At 36.8% G+C, this 11,608-nt stretch overlaps 1 protein-coding gene across 1 annotated transcript in view; it reads right to left on the bottom strand.

Annotated features, from left to right (window-relative positions):
* Positions 1 to 6,788, bottom strand: part of AGBL3 (AGBL carboxypeptidase 3) — a 132,718-nt gene extending 125,930 nt beyond the window's left edge. Inside the window, exons 1-2 of the mRNA XM_044677822.1 lie at positions 6,723 to 6,788; positions 5,291 to 5,351 (exon numbers count right to left, since the gene is read on the bottom strand). Coding sequence (XP_044533757.1) covers positions 5,291 to 5,351; positions 6,723 to 6,788 — 127 coding nt within the window. The remainder of the gene's footprint in view (positions 1 to 5,290; positions 5,352 to 6,722) is intronic.
* Positions 6,789 to 11,608: the final 4,820 nt, after the last annotated feature.

Raw genomic sequence — 11,608 nt, forward strand, 5'->3', positions numbered from 1 at the left:
ACCTGTTTCTTTATAGTGAATTATCAAGCGAAAATCAAAATATAACTCTCCCTTTTCCTTCCCCACAGCTCCTAAATCTTTTTTGTGTGTTCTGTTTTTGTTCTGGCTTCAGAATTTGAATTGATTTTGTTAGACAATTAGGATTTTTGAGTCAAGGAGAAACAGGAAGGATGTAAATGCAACTTGACAATAAAATAGAAGTTTAAGGAACCCTCCTATGGATTGCTTTTCCTTTTTTCGCTTCTCTCATATCACAAACAAGTTTTTAAAAAATTATTTTATTTTTTATTTTATTTTATTTTTTCCAATTACATGTAAAAACAATTTTCATCAATCATTTTAAAAAATTTTGAATTCTAAATTTTCTCCCTCCCTTCTTCTTTCCCTTCTGACAGAGAAGGAAGCAATTTGATAAAGGTTATATATGAGGAGTCCTGCAAAAATATATTTACATATCAGTCATGTTGTGAAAGAAAACAGACTAAAGAAAACTATGAAAAAAAGTAAAAAATACTATTCTTTCATCTGTATTTAGATTTCATCAATTTTTTTCCTCTGGAGATGAATAGCATTTTTCATCATAAATCCTTCAGAATTGTCCTGAATTTTTGTATTGTTGAGAATAGCTAAATCATTCATAGTGATTATCATGATACAATACAATACAATATTACTGTGTACACTGTTCTCCTGGTTCTGTTCACTTCACTTTGCATCAGTTCATGTAAATCCTTCCAGGTTTCCCGCTTTGTCATTTCTTATAGCACAAAAGCATTTCATCACAATCATATATCACAACTTAAAACAAGTCATTTTACTTCACTTATGTGAACAGAAACCAATTTGAATTTAAGGTTTTATTCCTTACAAAAGAAGAATTTAAGTGACCAATAAAGCTTTATTTCTACCCATCATCCATTTCTTGAAAAGGTCTGCCAGTTAACCAGTATGGGTACTTTTTGCACTAATGCAGCTCAAAAACACCCGCACACTTGATTGAGCAAATTGCTTGATGAATTGCTGAGGCCAAAAAATTCCTCATTAGGGGCTACTCTTCTGGTGATGAATTTGTTCTACTAATACACGGGTTGGCAACATATGGCTCTTTCTGCAGGAGCCATAAAGTCAATTTTTTTTCAGGCGCTGTTACAGGAGCATGCACTATTATAGGAGCATGCACGGTGAGCACTGTATGGCTCTCACGAAATTACATTTTAATAAATGTGGCATTTATGGCTCTCACGGCCAAAAAGGTTGCCGACCCCTGTACTAATACATGGAAATGACTGTTACATAGGACTGTTATTTGTAATATTGTGATGAAATTGGATTTCTAGATTAAAAATTCAGATTCTTAAAAAGGATAAAGAAGTGGATTTTTAGGGAAAAAAGATTCACCATGGAATCCCTATCACAAATATCTCATTTCATTTGAAATTTAAATTTAGTTCTAAAATTCTACCTACATACAGCTTTTTAGTATATGTCTACTCCATAAAGCAAGGTACAGTCTTATCATCAACCCAAATTCACCAGTGAGGCACAGAGTAGTGACATATAACATAGTCATGCTAACAGCCAAAACTGGAACAGAGAACCTCTGAGTACTATAGTCTAGTTTACTTCTTAGTCTACTATTTAAGTTTTTTTTCCTCTAAATAAAACTTTCTTAGTCACAGAGACATTTCCTTATCTAATTTTTTTGTAGTACTTCCCATCTTATCTAGTGGAATCCATCAGATAAGGTACTTTTTGAATGTGCGCCACTCAAAACCACAGCTTTCAACCTCACAGTAATGTTTACTTTTTCTAGTTAGCCAGAAGATAGTCTGTTCAAAGCAAAGGGATTTAATGAAAGAGTACACTAAGAAAACTTTAGCTAAAACGTTTTTTTCCCCATAAATATAGGGCATACTCTCATGATACATATACTAGTAATAGAATAGTGAGTACACATGGGGGCACTCTGGTTTCAGCACACAAGTGGAAGTACAACTCATTCCTTGGATGCTACAGATACCTTCTGGTGATGTGATGGCACTTCTCATGTCAGAAATAATTCCTGATCATTTTGTGTGGCATCTCTCTTTGCCCCTAAATCATCTTGCTTTTTCTTTGTCTATGTTTTGCTCATGTTTATATGTCTATATGTTGTTCCCCTTGAGGGCAGGGATCATTATTTCATTTTGCCCCTTGCACACCCAATGCCTAGCACATACTAGGTACTTGCTAGGGATCTAGCCTCTACTATATGTATGAAGAGTATGTAGTCTCTAGTAACAATGGTTTCTGTTGACATCATTGTGTTAGATATATTGGCAGGTGTGGCTCCTTTGGGCAGCTCACTGTAGAACTTTTCTCTGCTGCCAGCTTCTTGGTTTCAGGCATGGACTTCATTTGGAGTACTACATTCTTACTGTAAGAAGAATAGACCCTGCCTTTCTTCTTTACTTGAAATCACAGAGGCCTTTTGCTACATATCTTTTAGAAAAGCAATGTCTGGATACAGTATCATTTGTACATTGGAAAAAAGCTCCTTGGGAGTTTTTCGAGCTTATCTGTACCTCAGAACTTTGGCTCACTAAAATGGGTGTTTCTTCTCCAAAGGATGAATTGTTACCACAGGCACCAAATTCTTTAAAACATAAGAGTTACTTCAGCTTACTATAGTGCCATCAGGTTTAACTGTTTTTTTTTACCCTATATTTCCTAATCTCTAAAGACAGTATCTCTTCTTCACTCTGACTTGGCATCAGAAAATTCATATGACATTGTAGAATTTCTTCATAGGAAACATGCATGCTCACCTAAATTGAGGAGGGTTCTATTAAAGGAAACCTACAAAATTTGTGAAGGTCTGACCCACTTGCTGTCTTATCAGGAGTCCTAAAATGTTTTATATAACCCATGCAAAAAAAGCCAAAAAAAAACCCCAACAACAAAAAAGAAAATTTGAAAAAGCACAAAAACCAAGCCAGGGGAAAAGTCTTTCCTTTTCTTCAATTCTTTCCTGTCTTTTAATATGTCTGTAGTCCAACAAAGTTCCATAAAACCTTGTGTAAATGCCTCAGAAATATGTTAATGATAATATAAGTGAAGCATTTTGCAAACCTTAAAGTGCTATATAAATTCTGGCTCTTATCATTATTAAATAAACAGGCAAACTGTAGATGTTTTGTACTGCTATGGCTCTACATCTAGTTAATGGAAACCTTATAATAAAAAGTCACAGAGAAGTTGTATTTCTAACTAGAGAATGGGCACCTCCACAGGGGAAATATTCTAGTACAGGTAAGGTGCTAATGCAATATGCACCAATAAAGTGAGTATGAATTCACATTCACTGACCTCTCTTCTCTGTGTCAATCACAAACCAATGATGGCCATTCTTCCCACTGGATATTTTCAAAAACAAAACCAGAAGACACAAAGAAGTTGCAGCTAAGAGGAAATATGTTTCATACATTCTCTTGGAGAAGTGAATGACTTGGTTGTGTTGGTTTAATAGAGTTCTCAAAGACAAGAAGAAAGAACTAAGTGAAGGATAATTGATTTTACTCTGAGGACCTAGACTCACATTCTGTCTGATGTTTACTACTACCTGATTGACCTTGGCAAGTCATTTAATCTCCCTGGGCCTTGCTTTTCTCATCTGTAAAACAAAGGGGTTGGATTAGATGGTCCAGAACATCAGAAGGGCAGATCTATGATATCATGAGCATTTATCACAACACTTGTTCCTTTCATCTGACAAAACGAGATAAATACAGTTTACACACCAACATCTTACACTGACAAAGAATTTGGTAAGGTTGTCTAAATCAAGTCAACAGATACCTTCATATTGAGTGACTTCAAAGTAAAAGTGAGTACAGGGGAAGATGATGAAAAAATGTGTTGCGAAATATTATTTGAGATTCTTAAATGAAAAAGATCAGAAGCTTATAAATTATTTAAAAGCTGCATGCCTAAGTATATTCTCTTAAATAATATTCTCCTAAAAAAGAGATGAAAGGCTTTGAATATGACAAGAACATCTTTTTTATTTTAATTTTTTAAACCCTTATCTTCCATTTTAGAATTAATACTGCATATTAGTTCTAATGCAGAAGAGTAGTAAGGGCTAGGCAATGGGGGTTAGGTGACTTGCCCAGGGTCACATAGCTAGGAAGTGTCTGAGGTCACATTTGAACCTAAGACCTCCCACCTCTAGGCCTGGGTCTCAATCCACTGAGCCATCCAGCTGCCCCCTGACAAGAACATCTTAAAAGATTTGTTACTAATGTGAGTGAAAGTCATTTCAGAATCTTATGTGTATAATTTGATCATTGATTAGAGCAAAGGTCAAAATCAACACAAAAGTTAAAGATTGCATGGCAGACCATAATAGTCTCCTGAAACATTTTGAAAAAACTCTATTGACACTAAAAAATGTGATGTGTATAAAAGTAAAGACATTTACTCTGTTTATTAGTGTATTAAAGCATCGATGTCTTAACACTACATTAAAGCTTTTTGGGGGCACTAAGTATTTCTTAGGAAACTTGAGGATATAAAATAAGCCATTACAGAAGGTACCTGTCATTAGTCAAGAGTCCAAAAATAGCCTCAGCTCAAAAAATTTAAGTGGAGAGACATACCATTTTATGAAACATATATAAAACTAGAGGATTATAAGCAGCATTACATCAGAAAACCTTAAAGAGCCACAAAAATTTGTTACTATTATTTTGTACGTCCAAAAAGAAGTGTGTATGTAATACTTTGTAAAGTAAATCAGAATATGAATAGTTTATTCAATAAAATAATCAACCCTTAGTTTATTTTGAATTTAGATTTCCATGTCAAGGTTTATTTAAAACAAGGTACACCTGTACTCTAAAATACTCTTATTTATCATAGCAACAGAATCAAGAGATTTAGACCTGAAAGGTTTCTCAGATCTCATCATTCCAACCTCTTCATTTTACACAAAGTAAATGAATGTCCAGAGATGTTTGACTTGCCCAAGGTCACACTGACCTAATTCTAAAGAAACAGAGCCAGGATTTGAATGCAGATCTTGAGTGAAACTGGTAATCCAGTGTTCTTTCCACTACACCATGGTAATATATTAATAAAGAGAAGAATTTCAAATTTCTTTTCCCCTTCCCATCCATTTTGCATTTATTTCCAGATACTCTACTGTTCTCCCATCTCATCATTCTGACTTCCCTAGACATTCCTACTTTCCATCCAGTTTAGAGTGTTATAAAGAGAAAGAATCAAGAGTGAATTTGTAAGCTCAAACCTGGAAATAGTGCACATCGACGGAGTTCTTCACTTACAAATTTCTTATGGGAATCACCATTCTAAAACAAGAGATTTATTTTAAAGCATGAACAGATCCAAAAGTATCACCAATCCTACCTAGTGTGGTAGTTTCTAGGTGAAAAAGACTTAATGGAAGGAATAGTGGCTGTAGGGCAGCTGATCTCCAATCATGTTGGACATGGCATTCTGTCAATGTCAAATTCTTTGAGTTTGATGTATTGTCAATACTTTATGCTACCCACAGACTAAAGTTCAAAGAAAGTTGACAGGGTTGGGTGTGTGTGGGGGCGTAGCTAGGTGGCTTAGTGTGTATTGAGAGCCAGGGCCAGACATGGGAGGTCCTGGGTTCAAACCTGGCCTCAGACACTTCCTAACTGTGTGACCCTGGACAAGTCACTTTAACCCCCATTGCTTGGTCCTTACCACTCTTCTGTCTTAGAACCAATACATGGTTGGTTCTAAGACAGAAGGTAAGGGTTTAAAAAAATAAGTTGGTGGAATCATGGCAAAACATATTAAAAAATTAATATTATGAAGAAGAATGATAGCAAATGAAACAAAGACTTTACATTTTTAAAAAGTTTACATTAGAATCACAATTTACATCCTCATTTGCAATTTAATGCCATGAAGCAAATCACATAAAATGAAAAAGATACATTTATCTTTTTAAAATAATTTGAAAAATCATGCTTTTGTTTCATCACTTCCTCCATTTAAGTCTTTTGTCTTCTGTGACCTCAGAGGCACAGTAAATCTATTATGATGACATGTAAGATGAAAACTTTGTGTAAGATTAAATGGATATGAGTTGCTTTGAAATAAAAATCTTAATTTAATTACTTTTTAAATCAGTGGTTCCCAAACTCTTTTGGCCTACCACCCCCTTTTCAGAAAAAATATTACTTAGCACCCCCTGGAAATTATGAAACTATTTATTGAACTCAGAATAGAATGTAATACAAAATAAGTGTGGCCATCACTGCTCCCTGGATCGCTGCAGCACCCACCAGGGGTTGGTAGAGCCCACTTTGGGAATCACTGTTTTAAATGAAGAAACAGAACTTCTTAGATAAAATATTGCACCAAAAATATCATTAGTAAAGGTCCCTGGTACATTATTTGGGGAAGGAGGACTCCTACTGTGAACTTGTCCAAGAAAACAGAACAGGCAGGCATAGATGAATTGGAATGTTTTTTAGGTAGGGCAAATTCTATGTGTTTGGAATGTATTATTTCCAACATATGGCACTCTTTAACAATTTATATGTTAAATTACTTTAATATTTATGATATGTACTGCTTCATAGAAAGAATACTAGAGTATTCATAAAAAAACAACTAAGTTCAGAATTTGCAAGATACATTAGAGCTTTACAAACACGAAGTAGCATTAAAAGAAAACCTACCAACTCATCTTCATCACTGGTTGTTCGATCTGTGAGCTGTTCATCTTTGTCTGACTCTTCCGACATTTTATCTCAATATTCAAACCTGAAATAGTCTCTTTGTATATGGGTCAACTGAAAAACAATTTCTAAGGAATTATTCTATGGCTCTAGAAGTGTTTATTAAAATAAATATCAAATAATATAAATTGTAAACACGATATTCTTACTTTGGTGCCCTCAAACACACTTAAATAGTGAAAACTGAACATCTAGTTAATAGAACTCAAATAATTGAAAATTTTAGATAACTCAGAACTCAAATAACTAAAATCTTCTCCTTTCAATTGGGAGGAATTGCCAGGGGGAAAGAAGAAAATTACAACAAAGTAAGCTCTACATCAGGGATTTATCAGAAAAGCAACTTCACTGGTGAAGTCTTAGGTTCTTCCCAATCTCCCATATCTTGTCTTTATTTCTATAGTACTATACAACAAGAACATGTTCAATATGATGATTTTAAACCTCTGAAATATACTGAATCATCAAAAAAATAAACAAATTAACATTTATATTACTATGCAAATACAGAAAACTATGAATACAATATATTTTGATCAATCAGAAAATCCATTAACAAAAACAATATTGTGATTGGTTAAAATTTTATAAAATTTTTTGGATAGATAAGAAATCCAATCTTGAGATATAAAAGTTTCCCAAAGATTCTCATGGTTATCTTTATCATTGTATCCAATTTTCTGAAATTTTAATGTTAGAAGAAAATGCACTGTGCCTGCTTTCTGGCTTCTTAACTTATCTATTCATTCACTGATCTACCTGATTTGTTCTGTGTCTATGATTCACCTAATACCTCAATGTGTCTCAGAGTTCAAATACTTACATCTCTTCCAGTTACCACTATCCTCAGGTGCCTGTTACTATCAATTAATTGTTTAGTCATTTCTAACAGTTGCATCTCAGATCTATAAGCACCCCATAACTATGCAAAGAGTAGAAATGGTGTCTTTGTGTTCTTCTGTTACTCCCCACACCTCAAGTTTCCTTACATTTTATTAGATGATACCTTGGTTGTTATTAAGAAATTAGAACTGAATTTTTTTGAGGTATCAGTCTTTACCAAAATACAAATTTAGTATTTAATGACTTCAGTTCTACTTTCAGGAAATTAGTGATTATATGTTAGTACTTGTCCAGGACAGGAATTCCATTAAGGAGCCAGAGAAATTTGCAAAGATCAAACTCTACCAGAAGAAAGGCCTGAGCAAAATATTAGCAATCAAGATCTGAAATTTCAATTTGGGTAGAAAGACAAGGAAGGAAAGAAGGAAACAAGCACTTACTAAGGGCTCTTTATATTATATGCTAAGAGCCTGACAAATAATATCTCATTCAATCCTCATAATAACTCTGGATGGTAGGTGCTACTATTATCTATATTTTACAATCGAGAAAGCTGAGGCAAAGAGAGTGGAAGTGACTTGCCCAGGGCTGACCAGCTAATAAGTGGTGGAATCAAAAAGTGAATTTAGGTCTTCCTCACTGGAGGAACTCCAAGTCTAGAACTCCCTTTGACTACCACATCCAAGGCTCTTTGCTGATTTGTATTGTCTTGCAAAACATATAAAGCAGCACAGTTAGTAGCATCGACAGAAAAAAGAGCAATGGATTTGGGTCTCCTTATTACAGGTGGCTTCTGCCAACGTCAATTTCCACACCTCTGGGCCTCAGTTTCTTCATCTGTAAAATGAATGAGTTGGACTCAATAGCCTCTAGGGTTCCTTCTAGTTCCCGATACTTACCAGAATGTAAATAATCATGGAGAACAATATCCTTAATTAATATCGCTCACTTAAACTATGGAAACTAACTCCCTGGAGGAACACACAAAACGGACACCTTCGAGGAAAAGTGGGCGAGCCAGTTTAAGATAATTTATGCTTGCTTCATCTTCAAAGTTCTTTTTTTTAGATTACGATTAAAGTAAGTGACTCAGTACACACTCTCCATGGTCCAAGGTCTACTCTTGCACGGGAGGAAGTTGCTCCTCCAGGAGTTCCCTATACCTACAAACCCCTAGGACCAGAGCCCAGCCATAATAGTTAGCCCGTCAGCGCTCCCGCCTCTTACGCGCCTGCGCAGAGACTGTGGGAACTCTGAGCAGCCCCGGCTCACTCCTACTCCACCCCACCCCCACCCCTAGTGGTGTCGAGGAAGCTCGCCCCTCTCTTCCACCTCTCACCTCACTTTTTCTGTTGCTCCCTCGCTCCACGGTCAGTCCCCGGTCCCTCCTTGGCTGCCCTGGCCTGCCAGTCCCCCAACAGTTTAGGGAGCAACCCCTTGGGCATGCCCTGGGGAGTCGCTGTTCCGCTCCCACCCCGGCCCCTGAATCTGGAGCTTGAGCTATGAGGCAGCTCCACGGAGTGCGCGAGGATATACATCTGGTTACCCCGGCAACCACTTCCTTTGGAACCCTTCCCCTCCAGCTTTGCTCCAGCCCCACCCATTCGCCCCTCCCTGCCTCGCCCCTCCCAACCCAACTCGGACTGCCACGCGCTAATCTCTCTCACTTTTTACACTCGATGGAGCCAAGTAGGAAGAGATGGAAAAGGTCCAGCTAGACCCCGGTGCTGGAGGTACGGCCCGGACTAGCTAGTAATGAAAGACCGACCACACGTAGACAATAGGATTTAGTTCGCCTTTAACTTTTACAGAGGGGGAAACTGAGGTCAGAGAAGGAAAGTGATTTTAAAGTGAGTTGTCCAACGTCGTAAAGGAACGCAGCAGAGCTGGGGGTGGGGAGAGAAGAGCTGGTCTTTGTAGGGCTTTTAAAGTAGATTAGAGGCGTGTCATAAATTATATAGATTTATAACTAGGAAGGACGGTCGGATCCTACACTCAATCTAATCCAGTGACCATATTTACCGAATGCGGACCAAGCCTCTGGTGACTCGTTCCAAGTTATGTAAAAAAGGAAATAGCTAAGGAAGGACTTGAACCCAGATCTATCAATCAATCACTAAGCAATTACATTTTGGGTTCATACTCCCTGCCCTTAAGGATCCCGACTCTCCTGGTGAAGATGTTTCCTTCATCTGCTTTTGTTTGAATCAAATCCAATGAGTGTGTGTCGTTAAGAGCATCAGAACTATGGTTTTGAGGGAACGTGGCCCCCAAAGGCTGTTGCTTTTCTGGGGGCTCTTTTTGTGGAGAAAGAGGTGACCTAGGTGTTTCATCTTTGTATCCCTAGTTTCTAGTACCCGGATAATGTATCAGGGATAAATCAAATAGTTATATTGTGTTGAATTGAAACATTAACTATGAAAAGCCTCGTTTAGAATACCAGCAGTGTTACTTAGTACCTGTTTTATTATTAACCAACACATGGTTGAGAAGCCTTAGTAAAATGGATACTCAGTTACTAAATATCATTTTGAGGCACTTATACTCTATGATGCCATTTACAGTCTGTTAAAACTTAAATATGTTTAAAATACTTGAAAATGTTTAAAGATTTCAACACAGACCTAATAGCAAGAAAGTTTTCTAAAGAATTCTATGAATTGTAATGGTCCCTTTTTAACTTGGGACTTCTGAAAAACAGACATTGTAGGTCTTTGTCTTTTTTCCCCCTGAGAACTTTACCTTCTGTGGGTGCTTTGTTATTTTGGGGAGCAGCATCACAAGGAAGAGATGGGTTTTCTTGGATTTCCTCAGACTTAGCCAATAAAGGGAAGTTGAAATTTCACAAATATGTATGAATTTCTGAAGCCTTGGAAATTTTTCCCCATTCCCCTAAATATTTAAGAGGTTTATATTTAAGTAGTTTGAATTGTATGACCTCAGGTGGGGAGGGAGACAGGGTAGGAATTCATAACCATAGAATTGAAGGATCCAAGATCCTCTGATTTAACCCCTGGAGCAGCTAGGTGGCAAGTAAATAGAGTTCTGGTTCTAGAGTCTGGAAGACTCATCTTCATGAGTTTAAATACAGCCTCAGACACTTCTTAGCTGTGTGACCCTAGGCAAGTCATTTAAACTTGTTTGCCTCAATCTCCTTATCTGTAAAATGCACTGAAAAAGGAAATGGCAAACCATTCCAGTATCTTTGTTAAAAAAAAAAAAAACAAAACCAAATAGGGTGGGAAAAGGACAATTTAATTCCTTCATTTTAAAAATGAGGAGACTGAGTGTAGAGACTTTCAAGGGTCTTACTCAAGGCCATAAGATGGTGTGTGTAATGTTGTAGGAGTAACATGAATTAGAATAGGAAAAAGAGCATCTCATTGTGATTGACTTTTAGAGAAGAGTTAATTTGCTCTCTTCTTTGAGTTTTTAAAATGGGAAGCTCAGACAGTGTTTCCTGAACTGTGTTCTATAATGGTATAAATAAAGATTCTTTGAGAAAATTCCAATGTTTGCTAACTTGTTTTTTTTTTTAAAGCCAAACCCTACCTTTGTATAACCTCCTCAAATCAGCTGATGAATATTCCCATGGGAATAGGATTCCTGTGCCAAGCCACAGACCTTCCTCCCTTCTTCGAGGCTAGGATGGAGGAGGGAGGAAGGTGTGATGGCAGGGTCTGATATATCCAGAGGTATAAGTAGAGACAAAAGACCTAGCGAAAGTCCACCCTCTTCCTCCTAAGATGTTCACATGTACTTATGTGTGTGTATACACACACACACACACATTCCTGACCTTTCCAAAATTATAAAGGAAAAGCTGAAGAAGAGGAGCCACTTCAGCATTAACCTTCACTTTGTGGTTTATTTTTTACGAAGACACCAGTCTATGGTCTAAACTCTGGCAAATATACTCAGAGTGGGCTTGTGGTCTTGACCTCATAGTTTGTCATTTATAGATTCTGTTAAAGTATTTCAAA

The sequence above is a fragment of the Gracilinanus agilis genome, chromosome 5 (assembly GCF_016433145.1).
Source record: "Gracilinanus agilis isolate LMUSP501 chromosome 5, AgileGrace, whole genome shotgun sequence".
NCBI classification, from domain to species: Eukaryota; Metazoa; Chordata; class Mammalia; order Didelphimorphia; family Didelphidae; genus Gracilinanus; species Gracilinanus agilis.